The sequence below is a fragment of the Branchiostoma floridae genome, chromosome 4 (genome assembly GCF_000003815.2).
Source record: "Branchiostoma floridae strain S238N-H82 chromosome 4, Bfl_VNyyK, whole genome shotgun sequence".
Taxonomy (NCBI): Eukaryota; Metazoa; Chordata; class Leptocardii; order Amphioxiformes; family Branchiostomatidae; genus Branchiostoma; species Branchiostoma floridae.
Genome location: NC_049982.1, coordinates 4,802,983 through 4,825,160, shown reverse-complemented (window position 1 = coordinate 4,825,160; position 22,178 = coordinate 4,802,983). Strand labels below are relative to the sequence as shown.

At 40.0% G+C, this 22,178-nt stretch overlaps 3 protein-coding genes and 1 pseudogene across 4 annotated transcripts in view; all 4 read right to left on the bottom strand.

Moving 5' to 3' along the window:
- Nucleotides 1-1,366, bottom strand: part of LOC118413064 — a 116,702-nt pseudogene extending 115,336 nt beyond the window's left edge.
- Nucleotides 1-22,178, bottom strand: part of LOC118413049 (zinc finger protein 208-like) — a 64,310-nt gene that overhangs the window by 32,673 nt on the left and 9,459 nt on the right. The window contains exons 2-5 of the mRNA XM_035816193.1: nucleotides 5,317-6,247; nucleotides 4,905-5,232; nucleotides 4,205-4,720; nucleotides 894-924 (exon numbers count right to left, since the gene is read on the bottom strand). Coding sequence (XP_035672086.1) covers nucleotides 894-924; nucleotides 4,205-4,720; nucleotides 4,905-5,232; nucleotides 5,317-6,224 — 1,783 coding nt within the window. The 5' untranslated portion in view covers nucleotides 6,225-6,247. The remainder of the gene's footprint in view (nucleotides 1-893; nucleotides 925-4,204; nucleotides 4,721-4,904; nucleotides 5,233-5,316; nucleotides 6,248-22,178) is intronic.
- Nucleotides 10,554-22,178, bottom strand: part of LOC118413066 (zinc finger protein 525-like) — a 25,532-nt gene continuing 13,907 nt past the window's right edge. Inside the window, exons 1-2 of one of the 2 annotated variants that reach the window (XM_035816210.1) lie at nucleotides 13,310-13,443; nucleotides 10,554-12,556 (exon numbers count right to left, since the gene is read on the bottom strand). In XM_035816210.1, coding sequence (XP_035672103.1) covers nucleotides 11,547-12,533 — 987 coding nt within the window. In that variant the 5' untranslated portion in view covers nucleotides 12,534-12,556; nucleotides 13,310-13,443 and the 3' untranslated portion in view covers nucleotides 10,554-11,546. Of the gene's footprint in view, nucleotides 12,557-13,309; nucleotides 13,444-22,178 lie in introns of those variants that run through there. The other variant, XM_035816211.1, reaches the window with a different exon arrangement.
- Nucleotides 14,284-16,948, bottom strand: LOC118413063 (zinc finger protein 678-like). Its single transcript, XM_035816207.1, has one exon. It carries the CDS (start codon nucleotides 16,927-16,929, stop codon nucleotides 15,571-15,573), a length of 1,359 nt encoding a protein of 452 aa, XP_035672100.1. The 5' UTR covers nucleotides 16,930-16,948; the 3' UTR covers nucleotides 14,284-15,570.

Below are 22,178 nucleotides of genomic sequence, written 5' to 3'. Positions count from 1 at the left end.
TGTTATGCAAACTTTACAAAATAACAAAACTTGACTATCAACTACAAGATCTGGGATCAACAAACAGATTAAAGACCTTTACAAAAAAGGTGTGGACATTCCAAAGAAAATATCGTTTCTATCATTGCATTTAGCATTACAAAAGATTACTATCAATGAATTTGAACAACAACCAATTGTAAGCTCCTAAATACAGCCTCTGGCTATGATTGTGAAAAAAGATTAGTTGGCACATCCAATGACAAATAACGTCTACTGTGATGGAGATTCAGGGTTGATTTTTTACCTAACAGAAGAAATGTTGTGCCAAAGCTGAACCAACAACAACAGGAAAATTAACTTTACCAACAAGTAGTGTAATATATAGTACATAATGTATGTGGTGGTCTACATATCCAACCATTGTATGACTTTAAGCTCACCCAAATACATGTAGTAAGACTGAACTGATTTTTGCACTCAGTTTTTGGCTGCATATCAATTATGACAATACCTGCCCTACTAAACTTGCTTGCTATCTTAAGTGCTCTGGTCTGTAACTTGTGTAAGATTACTGCCTTGTGAGACTGTCATGACTGTATGTGTTTATGTGTTCCTTCAGTGTACCCAAGCTGACTCAATTACTAACACTTGAGGGTATGTCACCAGTGAGAGTTCAATGCGCTTCTTCCTATCTTGCCTATTGTTCTCCCTACTGTATTTCTTTAAACACATAAGGTTCATGTGAGTACACGTCTCTTCAGACTTCCTAGTTCACAGATCTGCCTGCTTCGTCCCTTCCACCTTCAGTATTTCCAGGGTGAGTCCGCATGTCCCTTAATACATTACATGCTTCTCTTTTCCCCGCTACGATATGTTTTTACGTAGATGCGCCAAAGTAAAATAGGTTTCACGGCCTGAAGACAGGAACATAGGTTTCACGACCTAAACAAAGAAACAAAGACAGTCCGGACAAAGAAAGTAAATAATTTATGCATGCCAGTGTGGCGTGGCTCTCCTTGTTTACATTTTCCACATCCCCATAGCCAGCTCCTAAACAAATCACGACTTTTGACAAACAGCACAAACTGACACAAAATACACAACATGTTTTCCCCCCACTACGATATGTTTTTACGCAGGCGCACAAAGGTAAAATAGGTCTCAAGGCACGGTGACAGTCCAGACAAAGAAGAAAGTTATGCATAATTTCCGGTGTGGCCTGGCTCGTACTCATGAAAGTTTCTTTTCCTCAAATCTGTTCTACAAACCTTTGAATACAGAGTCACAAGTCAAGTCTCCTTACCTGGAACTTAGTCGACACAGGGATGCCTGATGAAACACTAGAACTCGCTACAGAATGAATGCGGACTTCTACTGCATTCTCCACTTACACACTTCCCATAATTAAGTGCGAGAGGGTTCCGGATATGGATGTTACTTGGATGCTACCACAGTTGCTCAGGGTGCGAAACCAGGGTGGAACCAGCTAAAACCTTCAGTACGAGGGCGGAAAAGCATATAAACTAATAAGTTGTCTGGCGAATATAGTACAGTTTCATTTGGGCCGAGAATCTTACAAGTTTGTAGTCAGAAGTAACTACCTAACACGTGCACCACTGTGGCTGTTAGTTGGTTTCTTCCGATTGACCTCAAAGGGCCACACCTTGACTGTAGCATGTCCAGAACACAAGATATCAAACCCGGAAGTTTCGCTGCAGTACCATAGTAAGGAGCCCAAAATCTAATCGTTTCAAGGTATCATCAAGACCTACCCACATACCAAATTCATGTATGAAGACAATCCATTTAGGCATTCTGGAGTTATGCTGGGCAACTACATACACAAACACACACAAACATACATACACACACACATACACAACACGCATACACACACACACACACTATATATGAAAAATATAAGGCAATAAAACGATGCTACAATCTTCATCTTTAGGGGACGTTTTATTTCACAGAGTAATGGGGTTCTTTGATATCTAGCTTGCAAAACTCAAATCTTATAATTTTTGAAATGTTAAAGCATAGAAAATAAACAAATACCAGAAATGTTTTCACGACTTTCAACTTTTTACTTAAATTGAAAATTGTACTTTCACTACTTTGAACCTTGTACTTTGAATTTCTACTTCACTACTTTGTTCTACACTAGAGTCCATTCCAAGACACCATGAGGGTTTTTAGGCGATATTTATAATTAGTCTGAATTATTTTGAATAAAAGAATATCTGAGCCACAATAATTAAATTATTTTTAAAAAATTGACTGAGAAAGTACTCATATATTTGAATTCCTTTGAATATTTTAGAAACATTTTGAAAGTAACTGTACAAACATATCTTTATTTAGAATAATTGTGAAACCTCTGTGTGATTATTTGATGTTTACAAATATTTACAAAAAATGGTAAACCTCGCCAAATGGTTAAATTAGTTTATTGCCCCCATAAAAGTAAGCCCCATTGTTGTATCTGTATATTTTTAGATTTCACTGCTGGGCACTGGTGGATCCTTTGTGGTGGGCCATTGTTGCATGGCACCCAACCATACTTTGCAAGGATGTGTGAATTGCTATCTTCCCAGCCCACTGAACCATTTACAAAAAAATGGTAGAAAATGGTAAATAATGGTAGAATGCAGTTATCATTAATTAGAAACCATTAGAAGTATCCAATTCCACACGATGAATATTTCCAAAGTTTTACAGGACCAGGGAAACATTTATAACGTTGAAACAGTGTTAGAAATATTTCTGAAGTATCAAATGTCCAAGACATATAGTTACAAAACTTTAAAATCAATTCTAAACAATGGCCACAAACATCCGCACGGTGTCTTGGAATGGACTCTACCATGAACTTCTTTTTACTTTTTCTGCTTTGAACTTTTTACATGTACTACTTTGAACTTTGAGTTTCTATTTCAATAATGAAACAAACCAACCAACCAACAAATCACTACTTTAATCTAAAATTTGTACTTTACTAGTATAAACTATAAAGTAAGTTATTTCCCTAATTTGAACTTTTACTGCATTGAAGTTTGAATTTCTACATCACTACTTTGAACTTGGCACAAATGTACTTTGGAAGCATGTTAATGTTATTTAAACTTTACAAAATAACAAAACTTGACTATCAACTACAAGATCTGGGATCAACAAACAGATGAAAGACCTTTACAAAAAAAGGTGTGGACATTCCAAAGAAAATATCGTTTCTATCATTGCATTTAGCATTACAAAAGATTACTATCAATGAATTTGAACAACAACCAATTGTAAGCTCCTAAATACAGCCTCTGGCTATGATTGTGAAAAAAGATTAGTTGGCACATCCAATGACAAATAACGTCTACTGTGATGGAGATTCAGGGTAGATTTTTTTACATAACAGAAGAAATGTTGTGCCAAAGCTGAATCAACAACAACAGCAAAAATTAACTTCACCAACAAGTAGTGTATATATAGATTTTTATAGATAGATTTGTATATATCTTTAGATGCCACAAATCCCATAATGCAAAGATAGGCAAATATATCAAAGACTGCTTTGCTATTAGAAAAAATAATGAAATTAATTATTAGCCCAACTCCATTGTTATCTTATATCAAAGACTTGTGTTAGCCCTCATTATGTTATTTAGGATGTTAAGACTTATTCTTTATACCTATCTTTGTACTTTGTGTAATATTCGTTGCCATACTTTGTACCATGTGCAAATGTCGTGCAATAAAGTTCATATCATATATAGTACATAATGTATGTGGTGGTCTACATATCCAACCTTTGTATGATTTTAAGCTCACCCAAATACATGTAGTAAGACTGAACTGATTGTTGCACTTAGTTTGGGGCTGCATATCAATTATGACAATACGTGCCCTACTAAACTTGCCTGTTATCTTAAGTGCTCTGGTCTGTAACTTGTGTAAGGACTAAGATTACTGCCTTGTGCCTTGTTCCTTCAGTGTATCCAAGCTGACTCAATTCCTAACACTTGAGGCTATGTCTTGAGTTTGAATCCAATGTGCCTATCTTGCCTATTATACTCCCTGTTGTGTTCCTTTAACGCATGTAGGGTCCATATAAGTACACATCTCTTCAGACTTCCTAGTTCACAGAACTGCCTGCTTCGTCCCTTACACCATCAGTGTGTCCATAGTGAGTCTTCATGTGAGTCTTCAGATGACCCAGCTGACTAAACTGCCTGCTGCACTCCTCACACTTGTAGGGTTTCTCCCCTGTGTGAGTCCGCATGTGTGTCTTCAGATTGCCCAGCTGACTAAACTGCCTGCTGCACTCCTCACACTTGTAGGGTTTCTCCTCTGTGTGAGTCCGCATGTGTGTCTTCAGATTGCCCAGCTGACTAAACTGCCTGCTGCACTCCTCACACATGTAGGGTTTCTCCCCTGTGTGAGTCCGCATGTGAGTCTTTAGATCACCATGCTGACTGAACCGCCTGCTGCACTCCTCACACTTGTAGGGTTTCTCCCCTGTGTGAGTCCGCATGTGTGTCTTCAGATTGCCCAGCTGACTAAACTGCCTGCTGCACTCCTCACACCTGTGTGGTTTCTCCCCAGTGTGAGTCCGCATGTGTTTCTTTAGATCACCATGCTGACTGAACCGCCTGCTGCACTCCTCACACCTGTAGGGTTTCTCCCCTGTGTGAGTCCGCATGTGAGTCTTTAGATCACCATGCTGACTGAACTGCCTGCTGCACTCCTCACAAGTGTAGGGTTTCTCCCCTGTGAGTGCGCATGTGTTTCTTTAGATCACCATGCTGACTGAACTGCCTGCTGCACTCCTCACAGCTGTAGGGTTTCTCTCCGGTGTGAGTCCGCATGTGAGTCTTAAGATTGCCCAGCTGACTGAACTGCCTGCTACACTCCTCACACCTGTAGGGTTTCTCCCCTGTATGAGTCCGCATGTGTCTCTTCAAACTACTAAGTGTATTGAACTGCCTGCTGCACTCCTCACAGCTGTAGGGTTTCTCTCCTGTGTGAGTCCACATGTGAGTCTTAAGATCACCCAGATGACGGAACTGTCTGGTACACTCCTCACACCTGTAGGGTTTCTCCCCTGTATGAGTCCGCATGTGAGTCTTCAGATGACTCAGCTGACTAAACTGCCTGCTGCACTCCTCACACCTGTAGGGTTTCTCCCCTGTGTGAGCCCGCATGTGAGTCTTCAGATTACTTAGCACACTGAACTGCCTGCTGCACTCCTCACACCTGTAACGTTTCTCCCCAGTGTGGGTACGCATGTGAGTCTTAAGAGTACTAAGCACACTGAACTGCCTGCTGCACTTCTCACACTTGTGAGGTTTCTCACCCGTATGAGTCTGCATGTGTCTCTTCAGATCACCAAGTTGACTGAACTGCTTGGTACACTCCTCACACCTGTAAGGTTTTTCCCCTGTGTGAGCTCGCATGTGTCTCTTCAGATTACTCAGCTTACTGAACTGCCTGCTGCACCCCTCACAACTGTAGGGTTTCTCACCTGTGTGAGTCCGCATGTGAGTCTTTAGATTACTCAGCTGACTGAACTGCATGCTGCACTGTTCACACATGTAGGGTTTCTCCCCCGTGTGAGTGTGCATGTGAGTCTTCAGAATTGCCAGCTGACAAAACTGCCTGCTACAATCCTCACACCTGTATGGTTTCTCTCCTGTGTGAGTCCTCATGTGAGTCTTCAGATCACTAAGTTGACTGAACTGCTTGGTGCACTCCTCACATCTGTAAGGTTTTTCCCCTGTGTGAGCTCGCATGTGTCTCTTCAGATTACTCAGCTTACTGAACTGCTTACTGCACTCCTCACACCTGTAGGGTTTCTCCCCTGTGTGAGTCCTCATGTGTTTCTTCAGATCACTCATCTGACTGAACTGCTTACTGCACTCCTCACACCTGTAGGGTTTCTCCCCTGTGTGAGTGTGCATGTGCCTCTTCAGATCACCAAGCTGACTGAACTGCCTGCTGCAATCCTTACATCTGTATGGTTTCTCCCCTGTGTGAGTTCGCACGTGCCTCTTCAGATGACCCAGCCTACTGAACTGCTTGCTGCACTCCTTACACCTGTACACTCTCACACCTTTGTCTTTCCTACCGTACTCCTTCCCAGACTCCTCACGTCTGTCTCCGTGCCAGGTGAGAACACTGTCGGCAGAACCCCCTGCTGCTCCTCTCCTGACGTCATCCAAACCCTGCATGCTGTCTGTTGTTGCCATGTCAGCAATATCTGGATCAACTTCTGTAAAATACATGACAGGGCAAACAATTATCAACTGTGACCGTCAGGCAATTAAACATGGTATTACAATGCTGTTCTCTCAGTTGATATTGTGGGCTGCTTTTTACAAATCACAAGATTGATACCGACAAGAAACCATACACCATCCTCATCATCATCATTATCATGACTCTCTCCCTCCATCCATCTCATCTTCCATAGCCTTGGGCAGATTTTCCACTTAGAAGCAAAGCTGCTGTACATCACTACATGTAGATAAGTTTTACGTTGTCTTCCTAAGCCTGCATTATTTGGTACCTTAGGAGAACATGATTGATCTCTCCTTTACTCTGCCATGCATGTCTTCTACAAATTGTTTGTTTATTGTCTTCTACAAATCATACAGAGTCTGGGGCGCAGTTTACACAAGGCAAAAAATGACTTGTCCTAAAAATGTCCTACGGCGTTCGACACGCCACGCATGTCCTAGGACCTTTTATTGCCTGTGTAACAACGAAAGCATGTCAGTTTTGTTTTCACACGGGCAAAGAAAGCGTCCTAGGACACGCGCCGCACATCGAACGTCATAGGACATTTTTAGGACAAGCAACTTTTTGCCTCTTGTAAACAGGTCCTAAGAAATAGTGAGATGGATTGTTATGTATGCCACCACGAGCAGAGGTGTTTTTTTTTTACATTTTTTTCAGGCATTCTTGTTGTACTTTCCATCAAGCAATTAGCAAACAAGAAAATCTGACAAAATAGACAAAAAAAGTAAATAAATGAAAAAGATAACAAAGACACGCCTAACCCTAACCTCTGCTCGGAGAGTATGTTCTATGGAGGTGTACATGCCTCGTGAACAATTGTGCAATAGTTAGTGAACCGTCCCCTGAAATTCACACACCCCCTCCGCTTTGGCTTTACAATGGAATCCAGATGCGAGAAATTGGCGCCAACTTTTGCGGTCGGGGCGCACGTAGGAGTTTGCAGTACGCCTAAGACCGGTGTGAAGCTAAACCCCTGCGCCGCCAAATACGTGAGAGGTCAGGTGCGCTAGCATGGATTTGGCAGATACAAGCGCCAAATTTGTGCACCGTGCCAAATACCTGAGATACACGGTGTGCATGGGGGTTTCGAATATGACATATATTTTGATTGGCTAAATGGTAACACTAAATACAATGATTACTTTAGAATATTTCAATCCAATCAATACAAAGCTAAAGTTATGGACAATTTCACTGAAGAAAAAGGATTGGTCGTCCATTTTAGCGTCTAAATCGTATTGATTTATTTAATAGTAATGACACCGAAACCACAGGTCACCTCTGATGACCTTTTATAGCCTCACAGAGCATAGCACCTAATTTGGACTGATATACAAAGCATTTGTAAGCAGTGCATTAGCAGCTCATATATCAATATATTTACTATGGGCACAATTTTGTTGTGTTCTATTTTCTTTTCCGTTTTAGATAAAACGGAGAGGATCTAAAGATCGGTAACGTTTATAACTGTTACCTGTCATAATTCAACCTAGAATGATTCTTTGAAAAAGTTACATTTGAATATGACAGGTCAGCACATGATAGACGATGGACACTTACAAGAATAATCCTCTGAAAACACACACTTGTGCACTGGACCAAGAATTATGATCAACTTCTTTTATTGCCTTGTGTGACTAAAAATAGAGTAATAAGATAGTTCAGGGGCGCCAATTATGATTCATTATGCAGATGGTGGCCAGTTCGTTCACCTTGGTCGAAATCGGGGTCTATTCTTCTTATATTGTTCTGATACCTGATATGATATGATATAACGACCGTCCTTCCGCCATTGCTCGGCGTGTGACCAGAAGTGGTGATCTGGTCAGAGTCATACACTGGCCCTGATTTGCTCATTTTTACACGCTTTGCTAGCCAAATAAAGTCACAAACATATATTTTATTTCCCTGCTGTAACCGTTTCTGATGGCTCTAATATCGGAACACTACGACTAAGTTGCTGCTGTGGTGCGCGCCAAAACAGTGCCATGTTTTCCCGCTGCATATCATTATCCCACTTCATACAACTAAGTAATATAGGCAAATTCATATTCCTTATGAATTTAGACAAACCTTTACTTATAAAGCATATCATATATTTTCAACATACTAACTTCATGTATCTCTTGTTGCGACCTGTACTGAACACAGTGGGTATGTATGTAAAATGAAGGTCTCCATTCATTCATTATCTTTATATTAGGATTGCTGCTGTGGTGCGCGCCGAAACAGTGCCATGCTTTCCCGCTGCATATCATTATCTTTAGGATTGCTGCTGTGGTGTGCGCCAAAACAGTGCCATGTTTTCCCGCTGCATATCATTATCTTAAGGATTCCTAAAGGGTCTCTATGAAGTGTCCCAATTTTCAATCCCATGAAATCAATGAAGGCAAATAGCTCATTTGAAAGGTTCCCTTTAAATGCATGTATTCATATAGTATTAAATTGTGAAATAGTCAGTTGAATTTAAAACATGGAAAGTTGTTGAAAAATAGGTTTTTCAATATACAGGTTTGTCGAATCGGCTACTACAAAACATCTGTTAGCTTTTACAAAGGTTGTTGCCATAGTAATCTTCGCTGCGAAATACTTGCTCCTCTCCTGCATTGCGCAGCCGCAGTACCTGACCTCTCACGTATTTGGCGGCGCAGGGATTTAGCTTCACACCGGTAACTGGGGTCATTACGGCTTACGATACGCTCAAACGTTACCTAGTCACTTAATGTTGATTAACAATACTGTATGTAGGTATTTTACAAGTCATCACGACAAAGTGTCAATGTTCGCCCCTCGAATCCAACAAAATCCAAAAACCCTTATCGACCCTCCCTTGTTTACATTTTTTACTTTCCCAAGGCCAGCTCCTGCAAAGTCATATTTTGACAGCAAAACAGCACAACACAGAAACAAATATATAACATGCTTTTCTTTCTCCCCACTTCCGTATGTTTTTACGCAGCTGCACAGAAGAAAAGTAGGTTTCACGACCCGAAGACAGTCCAGATAGAGAAAGTAATTTATGCATGCCGTGTGGCGTGGCTCGTATTCAGGCTCGTATTCATGAAACTTCCTTCTTACACTGTTCTACAAACCTTTGAATACCGAGTCACAAGTCAAGTCTTCTTACCTGGAACTTAGCTGACACAAGGATGCCTGATGAAACACTAGAACTTGCTACAGAATTATGAATACGGACTTCTTCTCCAAGGACAAGAAACGATCCCGAACTCCAAGGACTCTAAGCCAAGCGTATCCTCACGGACAGGAAACCGGTACTCCACGACCCGGAAGTACTCATGGATGGCGGTCAGATTTGATTCCCTGATTACCCATCTATTGTACATGATCCTCCGGTGACCTTTATAGACTAACACGGGTTTTCAGCTGTCCATTCTCCCAGGAGGCCACAGGAAACAAGCACAGCTGAATATACATCTCACTGTATCTATAAGTTTAACAACATCACATCACATCATTAAACTTTAGTTCCACGGCCACGTGATGATCAGTTTATCCCTTTATGAGTTTCTCTCTTTCAAACTTTGAAACTAACTGGTTCCATACAGTTCGACAAAGCCACTGGGGGCCCAAACCTACATCACTGACTCTCTGCCCCAAGAGCTATCAACCACTCAAAAATCACGACTGTAGCATGTCCAGCACACAAGACATCAAACCCGGAAGTTTTGCTGCAGTACCATGGCAATCTGCTAGGGAGCCCAAAATCTAACCGTTTCAGGGTCTCATCAAGTCCTACCCATGTACGGAATAACAAGACAATCCATCTAGGCATTTTGGAGTCATGCTGGTCAATTACATACTAGCACACACAAGCACACACACACACACACACACACACACACTCAAAAACTTTCTAGCGAAGGTAATAAAACGATACTACAATCTTCATCTTTGGGGTTGTTTTATTTCACCGAGTAGTGGCATTCCTTGATAACTAGCTTGCAAAACTCAAATACATGGAAACTAAGTATCACAAACCGTAACACTTTTCAAATGTAAAGAAACATAGAAAATAGCTGCTGTTAAAATCTGCTACAAGTGTCAGAGAACTCAATAGACAAATACCAGAAATGTTTTCACTGCTTTCAACTTTGTACTTAACTTGAAAATTGTACTTTCACTACTTTGAACCTTGTACTTTAGATTTCTACTTCACTTCTTTGTTCTACACTACCATAAACTTGAATCTTTTTACTTTTCCTGCTTAAACTTTGAACTTTTTACATTTTCTACTTTGTACTTTTTTCCTATTTCAACAATCAAACCAACCAACCAATCACTACTGTAATCTAAACTTTGTACTTTACTACTATAAACTTTAAAGTAAGTAATTTCCCTACTTTGAACTTTTACTACATCGAACTTTGAATTTCTACTTCACTACTTTGAACTTGGTACAAATGTACTTTTACTACTTTGGAAGCATATCAACGATATATGCAAACTTTACAAAATAACAATACTTCATGACTATCAACAACAAGATCAGGGTTCAACAAGCAGATGAAAGAACTTTAGAAAAAATAGTGTGGACATGCCAAACAAAATATCATTTCTATCATTTAACTGTATTACAAAAGATTACAATCAATTAATTTGAACAACAGCCAATTGTAAGCTCCTAAATACAGCCTCTGGATGTGACTGTGAAGATAGATTATTTGGCACATCCTGTATCAGTATAACCAATAAAGTCTACAGTGATTAAAATACAGAGTAGATTTCTTATATAACAGAAGAAATGTTGTGCCAAATCTGAACCAACAAGAACAGCAAAAATTAACTTTACCAACAAGTAGACTATATATGCGTACATGTATTACAAAATGTATGTGTCTACATATCCAGCTTTTTGCATGATTTTAAGCTCACCAAGATACATATAGTAATAGTCTGCAAGACTTAACAGATTTCTGCACTCAATACACCCATAGGCATTTTTCGCTCCAAATCAATTATGAAATTACTAGCCCTACTAAACTTGCTTGCTATCTCAAGGCTCTGGTCGTCTGTTACTTGTGTAAGATTACTGCCTTGTGAGTCTGTCATGACTGTATGTGTTCATGTGTTCCTTCTGTGTACCCAAGCTGACTCAATTCCTAACACTTGAGGGTATGTCATCGGTTTGAGTGCAATGTGCTTCTTCCTATCTTCCCTATCATACTCCCTGCTGTATTCTTTGAACATATATAGAGTTTTCATAAGAGTACACGTCTCTTCAGACTACCTAGTTCACAGAACTTACACCTTCAGTTTTTCCAGGGTGAGTCTTCATGTGTTTTTTTCAGATCAGTCAGCTGGCTGAACTGCCTGCGGCACTCCTCACACGTGTAGGGTTTCTCCCCTGTGTGAGTGCGCATGTGTCTCTTCAAACTACTCAGCGCATTGAACTGCCTGCTGCACTCCTCACAACTGTAGGGTTTCTCTCCGGTGTGAGTGCGCATGTGAGTCTTCAGATTACCCAACAGACTGAACTGCCTGCTACACTCCTCACACCTGTGTGGTTTCTCCCCAGTGTGAGTACGCATGTGTTTCTTTAGATCATCCAGCCGACTGAACTGCCTGCTGCACTCCTCACACCTGTAGGGTTTCTCCCCTGTGTGAGTCCGTATGTGTCTCTTCAGAATACTCAGAACACTGAACTGCCTGCTACACTTCTCACATCTGTAGGGTTTCTCACCAGTGTGAGTGCGCATGTGCTTCTTCAGATTACTGAGATCACTGAACTGCTTGCTGCAGTCCTCACACCTGTAAGGTTTCTCCCCTGTGTGAGTACGCATGTGTGTCTTCAGATTAGTCAGCTGACTAAACTGAGTACTGCACTCCTCACATCTGTAGGGTTTCTCCCCTTTGTGCGTGCGCATGTGCTTCTTTAAGTTACTGAGATCAGTGAACTGCTTGCTACACTCCTCACACCTGTAGGGTATCTCCCCAGTGTGAGTCCGTATGTGTTTCTTAAGCACACAAAGCTCACTGAACTGCCTGCTACACTCCTCACATCTGTACGGTTTCTCCCCTGTGTGAGTCCGTATGTGAGTCTTTAGATTGCTCAGCTTACTGAACTCCTTGCTGCACTCCTCACACCTGTACACTCTCACACTTTTGTCTCCCCTACCGGACTCCTCCCCAGACTCCTCATGTCTGTCTCCTTGCCAGGTGAGAACACTGTCTGCAGAACCCCATGCTGCTCCTCTCCTGACGCAATCCACACCCTGCCTGCGGTCTGTTGTTGCCATGTCAACAATATCTGGATCAACTTCTGTAAATACAAGACAAGGAAAACAATTATCAACTGTGAGGTAATTGAACAGGGTAATCCCTCCTCTGTCAATATTGTGAGCTGCGTTCTACAATTAAGAAAATGAAGGTGTATACATCATAGGATTAATACTGCAGTAGTTAGTGAACCGTCCCCTAAAATTCACACCCTCCCCAACTGGCTTCTGGTTGACAAGGGACCGGGCGTATGTAGGGGTTTGTAGTATACGTAAGACAGAAAACTGGGTTATTTCGATAGAAACTGGATTACTTCCATGGCTTCTTTTGTGAACCTGGTTACTAAACGCTGACCAAAAACACTGTATGTAGGTATCTCACGATTTCATGCGACAAAGCTTCATATCTAGTCCTCCAAAATCTAACAATCCAACAAAATCTAAATAACCCTATTGACCCTCTATTGTTTACATTTTCTACGTCACTGAACAATCATAAGACCTCATTACTTTTGCCAGCACAAGTTACACAGCCCTAAATACATTACATGCTTTTCTTTTCCCCCACTACGATATGTTTTTACGCAAATGCTCCAAAGTAGAATAGGTTTCACGGCCTGAAGACAGGAACATAGGTTTCACGGCCTAAACAAAGAAACAAAGACAGTCAGTCCGGACAAAGAAAGTAAATAATTTATGCATGCCGGTGTGGCGTGGCTCGTATTCTTGAAAGTTTCTTTTCCTCAAATCTGTTCTACAAACCTTTGAATACCGAATCACAAGCCAAGTCTGCTTACCTGGAACTTAGTTGTGACACAGGGATGCCTGATGATACACTAGAACTCGCTGCAGAATGAAGGCGGACTTTTTCTCTAGTACTTTTTCTCCAAACACGAGAAACAGCCCCGAACACCAAGCCAAGCCGGTATAAGCCTTCTCACATTAGTTAGTGCGCATGTGCGGCGACAGGAATTCTAGGTAATATGTCAAAGGGCAAGGCAGACAAAAAGTAAACAGTCCTTGTCTTCACCATTGTTTCGATTTGCATAACAATGTCCAGACGGGTTTTGTTTTCATTTTGTGTGCCTTGCCCTTTCACATATTACCTAGAATTCCTGTCGGCGCACATGCGTCCTAACTAATGTGAGAAGGCTTATTCTTGCGGAAAGGAAGTCGGGACTCCACGACCCGATGGAGGTCAGATTTTATTCCCTGATTACCCATCTATTGTACATGAGCTTCCGGTGACCTTTAAAGACTAAGATGGGTGTCCACGCTTCGTCACTCTCTCAGGAGGCCACAGGAAACAAGCACAACTGAGTATATATCTATGTATTTTTTCTCACTGTACCTACAGGTTATAACAACATCACATCAGTTGAGTTCGAGTTCCACGACCACATACCTTCGCCAAATGATTTTACCTTGTCAACTGGTGTATTAATTGTATTTACCATGAATCATGCAAATACGTTCCGCATTTTCCGCTGTCCATTCTCCCAGGAGGGCACAGGAAATAAGCACAGCTGAATATATATTCTCACTGTATCTACAAGTTTAACAACATCACATCATTAAACTATAGTCTCAAGACCTATCAACACGCCAAATATCAAGACAATCCATCGAGGCATTCTGGAGTTATGCTGGTCAACTACATACACACACACACACACACATACACACACACACACACACACACATGCACACACACACACACACAAACACTATGAAAAACATAAGGTAAAAAACGATGCTACAATCTTCATCTTTGGGGAACGTTTTATTTCACCGAGAAGTGGCTTTCTTTGATAACTAGTTTGCAAAACTCAAATGGATGGAAACTAAGTAACCGTAGCACTTTTGAAATGTAAAAAGGAACATAGAAAATAGCTACTGTAAAAATCTGGTACAAGTGTCAGAGAACTCAATAAACAAATACCAGAAATGTTGTCACTACTTTCAACTTTGTACTTAAATTAGACACTGCACTTTCACTACTTTGAACCTTGTACTTTGGCTTTCTACTTCCCTACTTTGTTCTACACTGCCATGAACTTTGAACTTTTTACATTTACTACTTTGAACTTTTCCTTTTAACTACTTTAAACTTTGTACTTCACTAATATAAACTTTAAAGAAATTAATTTCCCTACTTTGAACTTTAACTACATCGAACTTTGAATTTTTACTTCACTACTTAGAAATTGGCGCAAATGTACTTTCACTACTTTGGAAGCATGTTAATACTACCCAGACTTAAATAACAAAACTGGATGACTATAAGCTACAAGATCAGGGATCAACAAGCATATAAAAACTTTCGAAAAAAGTGTGGACATCTAAAACAACAATCGTCGTTTCTACCATTTAGCTGTGTTAAAAAAGATTATCAATGAATTTGAACAACAGCCAATTGTAAGCTCCTCTGGCTCTGGTTGAGATTGTGAAGAGAGATTAGTCTGCAAATCTATGGCCCATTAAGTCTACAGAGATAAGGACATCCTATAACAGTATGACCAATAAAGTCTACAGTGTGTAAGATACAGAGTAGATTTCTTATATAACAGAAGAAATGTCGTGCCAAAGCTGAACCAACAAGAACAGCAAAACTTAACTTTACCAACAAGTAGACTATAGATGCGTACATGTATTACAAAATGTATGTGTCTACATATCCAGCTTTTGCATGATTTTAAGCTCATCAAGATACATATAGTAATAGTCTGCAAGACTTAACAGATTTCTGCACTCAATACACCCATAGGCATTTTTCGCTCCAAATCAATTATGAAATTACTAGCCCTACTAAACTTGCTTGCTATCTTAAGGCTCTGGTCGTCTGTTACTTGTGTAAGTTTACTGCCTTGTGAGTCTGTCATGACTGTATGTGTTCATGTGTTCCTTCAGTGTACCCAAGCTGACTCAATTCCTAACACTCGAGGGTATCTCACCAGTTTCAGTGTAATGTGCTTCTTTCTATCTTCCCTATCATACTCCCTGCTGTATTCTTATAACACATGTAGGGTTCATGTGAGTACACGTCTCTTCAGACTTCCTAGTTCACAGAACTGCCTGCTTCGTCCCTTACACCTTCAGTTTGTCCATAGTGAGTCTTCATGTGACTCTTCAGATGACCCAGCTGACTGAACTGCCTGCTGCATTCCTCACACGTGTAGGGTTTCTCCCCTGTGTGAGTCCGCATGTGAGTCTTCAGATTGCCCAGCTGACTAACAGGCCTGCTGCACTCCTCACACTTGTAGGGTTTCTCCCCTGTGTGAGTCCGCATGTGATTCTTCAGGCTACTCAGTACACTGAACTGCCTGCTGCACTCCTCACACCTGTGTGGTTTCTCCCCTGTGTGAGTGCGCATGTGTTTCTTTAGATCACCCAGCTGACTGAACTGCCTGCTGCACTCCTCACACCTGTAGGGTTTCTCCCCTGTGTGAGTGCGCATGTGTTTCTTCAGATGAACCAGCTGATTGAACTGCCTGCTGCACTCCTCACACCTGTAGGGTTTCTCCCCTGTGTGAGTCCGCATGTGTGTCTTCAGATGATCCAGCTCACTGAACTGCCTGCTGCACTCCTCACACCTGTAGGGTTTCTCCCCTGTGTGAGTCCGCATGTGCCTCTTCAGACTACCCATAAGACTGAACTGCTTGCAGCACTCCTCACACTTGTGAGGTTTCTCACCCGTATGAGTCTGCATGTGTTTCTTCAGATCACCAAGTTGACTGAACTGCCTGCTGCATTCCTCACACTTGTAAGGTTTTTCCCCTGTGTGAGCTCGCATGTGTCTCTTCAGATTACTCAGCTTACTGAACTGCCTGCTGCACTCCCCACACCTGTAGGGTTTCTCACCTGTGTGAGTCCGCATGTGAGTCTTAAGATTACTCAGCACACTGAACTGCATGCTGCACTGTTCACACCTGTAGGGTTTCTCCCCCGTGTGAGTGTGCATGTGAGTCTTCAGAATTGCCAGCTGACAAAACTGCCTGCTACAATCCTCACACCTGTATGGTTTCTCTCCTGTGTGAGTCCTCATGTGAGTCTTTAGATCACTAAGTTGACTGAACTGCCTACTGCATTCCTCACACCTGTAGGGTTTCTCCCCTGTGTGAGTCCGCATGTGTCTCTTCAGATTACTCAGCTGATTGAACTCCTTGCTGCATTCCTCACACCTGTAGGGTTTCTCACCTGTGTGAGTGCGCATGTGCCTCTTCAGATGACCCAGCCTACTGAACTCCTTGCTGCACTCCTCACACCTGTACACTCTCACATCTTTGTCTCTCCTACCGGACTCCTCCCCAGACTCCTCACGTCTGTCTCCTTGCCAGGTGAGAACACTGTCGGCAGAACCCCCTGCTGCTCCTCTCCTGACGTCATCCAAACCCTGCATGCTGTCTCTTGTTGCCATATCAGCAATATCGGGATCAACTTCTGTAAATATCAGACAAGGCAAACGATTATGAACCGTGAGGTAATTGAAGAAGGAAATCCTGTCCTCTGTTGATGTTGTGTTTTACAATTCAAAACATCAATACTAACAACAAAGCATAAGAATTCTAGGAAATGGTGACATGTGTTTTAATGTATGCGATTGTTGGGTCTTTGTACTGTCAAAGCAGAAGTTAGGCTTTTTTTTTGGTTAGGTTAGGTTTTTTAGGTTAAGTTAGGCTAGTTTTTTAGCATCTTTTCGGGCATTTTTTTCACTATCCACTACCAGGCAAACAAGAAATTATAACAAAACAGACATCCAAAATAAATAAACCAAAAAGACGTCAAAAACCAGCCTTGCCTAACGTCTGCTGGAAAGTAGGTTGTATGATGGTGTATATGTCTTGAGAGTAACACCACAACAGTTAGTGAACCGTCCCGTGAAATTCACACCCTCCCCCTCTGGCTTCAGGGCGGCAATGGATTCCAGATGTGAGAATTGGGCGCGAACTTTCGGGTCGGGGCGCACATAGAGGTTTGTAGTACACGTACGACAGAAAACTGGATTATTTTTATAGCAGCATTTGTGAACCTGGTTACTAAACGTCGATCAAAAACATTGCACACAGGTACCTCACGATTCCATGCCACACAGCTTCATGTCTAGTACTCAAAAATCAAACAAATCTAATAACCCCTATTGACCCTCTACCTGTTTACATTTTCTACGTCAATGAACAATCGTAGCTTTTACCAGCCAAACATTACAACAAAGCAACAAATATATGACATATTTTCCCCACTACGATATGATCTTACGCAGCTACACAGAGGAAAAGTAGGTTTCACGGCCTTATGACAGTCCAGGAAGCGCTCCGAAAAATGCATGCCGGAGCGGCGGCGTGTTCAGATTCGTGAAACTTTCCTCTCCTTCTTACACTGTTCTACAAACCTTTGAATACCGAGTCACAAGTCAAGTCTTCTTACCTGGTACTTAGCTGACACAGAGCTGTCTGATGGAACACTAGAACTCGCTACGGAATGAATACGGACTTCTTCTCCAAGGACGAGAAACGACCCCGAACTCTACGCCGAGCCATGGTACCAAACAAAGGGGTACGGCGACGGACCGGCTCACCAAAACGAGGCTCGCCTCATGGTTTTCGCTAAGGATGACGGATACCCGGAAGTGGTACGCGCGGTATATTTAAATCGGGGAGCCCTTTCCTTAGCGATATACATGATATCCAAATAGATCTACCGATCTTCCGGCTGCAGGATCGCTATATAGGCGAAGTCAGGCTAACTTTAAACGATGCCAATATGTTGGGAAGCTTTTATGCTATGGAAAAAATTTAAAAACATGAAATTTCAACGAAATAAAATACCATGTTAGTAACAGATGGCATAGATCTTACTTCAAGGGGCTTTGCCATACAAAGGAGAAGAAGAAAAGTCAATTTGTCATAATTTGTGAGAATGAAGAAACGTTGTTTGTATTTGTAAACATCTGGTGAAAGTATATCTCTTTAACTTTATTTGAATTGTAACAAAACAATACAGTATGCTGCACCAGGCAGCAAGATGCTGATGTATATTTCTCATCAATTGAAATTGTTATTTCCAAGAAATTATCAAAACATCTTGGATTTTCTGTACTGTGCTAAAAAAGACACGGCTACAATTTTTCAACATCAATTCATGTACAAAAATAGAAGTCAAACGGAAATACAGGCCAAATGTTCCTGTTATTGGATTCCTTTATTGCTACTAAGGCTAGGGTTAGGATTTGGCTAAGGTTTGTTTTTAAGCTGGACAAATTTGGTATCAACATTTACAAGTATCTTCAAAGCATTTCTATTACTGTTGCATCACCATAATCAGTGCAAAACAAGATGCAAATCAGATACAGACTTTTGTTTTGGTTCACTTTTTAATCTGCAATAAGATAAACACATGAAAAAATTGCCGAAAGCTGGTTATTTCTTATTGGACATACATGTAGCTGTTACAAGTTCACACAAGCACTATGATAGCAAAGTACCAACAGCTATGTGGAAAATATATGATTTCATACATTCTATCAATGTTACATTACACTGTGTAAAGTTGGTCTATATTTCATACATAACCCAGCATTGTTTTACTCAATGAAACAACATTCTATTACAGGAAATGCTCATGAATAGAATTCCTAATGCCAAAGATAGCAATACTGTTTCAATACATCATTGCAAATGTTAAAACCAACAAACACAAAATATCAATGACTTTCAATTTGATAACTTTCAAAACACTGGCAAAGTAGTGCTTCATTGTACTATATATAAGAATAAATAAATAGCATTGATAAAAAATATGTAACATCTTAGAGTTAGTTCTGAAATCAACAATTATAAAACTTAAAAAGGGATTATTTTAAAACATGTACTTCTGTAAAAGGGAGAAAATGGAGTGTTGGTAGTAGTTTTAAGTTCACGGTTGAAACTGCCATGCAGGGTTTTTCTGTTAAAGGCCAAATATTTGCAATCACTTCAAGCCTGCAGTTACACGTACTTCATTACTGCAAAAAAACACAAAAACACTGCGAACATTACCCATTTACAATATACAATAAGGACATGTACACTGTATATGAAACAACTTTACAAATCATTGCATTGAAAATCTAAAACTCTGGATAAAATACCATGATATTCTCAAATTACAATAAATTATAAATATGCCTAGGTTTGCATTCAACTCCTTTGTTAAGAAGGTACATCATCATGTCAGAACTAAAAGTCTTCAGTGTTCAACTTGCTTCCACCGCTGAGCAGACACCATCTGCAAAAAAGAAAATATTTCACAGTGGAAAGTTTATAAAGACTTATTGAACTATCATACTCTTCAATTCTACTAATAGACACTGTACTTTGATATGGTGTGAGTCACCATACACCACTTGAATAGCCAGATACATAATATATGTGTGAGGGGGAGGGGGGCAGGGTATGCCTTGCAGTGTTCACAACATTATATTTCTATACAGACAGCTGTTATAAAATCAGAAATCTGCAATGTATTAAATTCAGTGCTTTACAATATTTTGTTCCTTTATCCTTATAGCCAAAAAATCAGTTTGTAAGCAAAGCTACTTATGCACTCAAGTGATATATGCAGCACACAACAAATATGCTTAAGTTCCATGTACTATCAGAGTAAGAATCAGAGTCTATATATCTTCATCCAGAAAGTAAATTGACTTGATATTCATCTTAGTGAGTGTCTCTCTGTATACTAATATAGTAAAGATACAAGTACTAATGACCTAGGAGTATAGATATTGTTTCCTTTCAGGATGACTTCAATATGTATGTTGGTTGACCACTAATTAACTTAAGTCTATATTTCTTTACCAAAAGCATGTATCTCCTCAATCACCCCATATATAATGAAGAAAAAGGAATTCTAAATCCAATGATTTCTATAGCTTGAGGCAATCAAGCAGCATATCACTTAGCCATGGAATACTGAGAAGTTAAACCACATTCAAGTTAATATAGCCAGAATGTTAACATGTACTTTCAAAGTCTATATTTCTTAGTCAGAAGCGAGGCTTGAATTGATATTCCCTCATAAGTTATAGACATACAAGTAATATTGACTATTTCTTGATTTAAAAAAAAAGAGACATGTTTTCCTGAGTCCAGGGCATTTCTGAAAGGGCTCACTGTAAACAAGAATACAAGCAAAATTTGGCCCAACTTGCAATGAGTATATTGCTTTAATCAAAAGCATGGATTTACTTCATGTTCCTAGATATACTGGAAAGATATATGTACTATTGATTCTTACTAGTTTTTGAAAAATCAGACATGATTTTACATTTCCGTGGAATTTTGGAATGGAGCTAGGTGTCAGTAATGTAACAGCTGAAATTTACCTCATGTTCCAAAAGCTATATTTTTTCATCAAAAGCATGGATTGACTTGAGATTCCAATATATGTTGGAGACATATATGTACTATTGATTATTGCAAATGTTTTTTGAAATCAGACAAGTTTTTCTATTTCCGTCTATTTTCTGAATGTGACTGGGTAGCAATAACACAAGAGGTCAAATATAGGTCAACTTTGGATGAGTATTTTTCTTCATCAAAAGTATGGATTGACTTGACATTCCAATATATGTTGGAGATATATACGTACTATTGATTATTGCTATTTTTTTCCAAATCAGAGAAGATTTTGCATTTCCGGGGAATTTATGAATGTGGGTGGGTGTCAATGACAGAAGAGGTCAAATATAGGTCAACTTTGGATGACTACTTTTCTTGATCAAAAGTATGGATTGAGTTGACATTCCAATATATGTTGGAGATATATAAGTACTATTGATTATTGCTATTTTTTTCCAAATCAGAGAAGATTTTGTATTTCCGGGGAATTTATGAATGTGGGTGGGTGTCAATGACAGAAGAGGTCAAATATAGGTCAACTTTGGATGACTATTTTTCTTGATCAAAAGTATGGATTGAATTGATATTCCTATATATGCTGGAGACATATACATACTATTGATTATTGCTATTTTTTTCCAAATCAGAGAAGATTTTGTATTTCCGGGGAATTTATGAATGTGGGTGGGTGTCAATGACAGAAGAGGTCAAATATAGGTCAACTTTGGATGACTATGTTTCTTGATCAAAAGTATGGATTGAATTGATATTCCTATATATGTTGGAGACATATACATACTATTGATTATTGCTATTTTTTTCAAAATCAGAGAAGATTTTGTATTTCCGGGGATTTTTTTAATGTGGCTGGGTGTGAGTCATATAGGAGGTCAATTGAAGGTCAACTTCCAGTGTTTTTATTTCTTCATCAAAAGCCTACATTTGCTTCATATTCCGTCATATGCTGCAAAAATATATCTATTAATGATACAAACTACCTCTGTAATGTTTACATTAGTTGATCACATCCCTGGGACATGTTGAAGTTACCACACTTCTGAATAGTGGGGAGGGGGGCTACTACACACGATGTCAACTTCAAAAATCATTTTCTCAAGATCGGCCTGGCCGATTGACTTCAAATTTTCTGTGTAAATAGAGTCTATTGAGTTCTGACAAAGGGTTATACTCAAAGATAGCTATGTATTACCGTAACCATTTAGGACTTTCAAAATGGCAAAAAATGTACTTTCTGTATATAATCACAAGATACAACACGGAAAGAAGA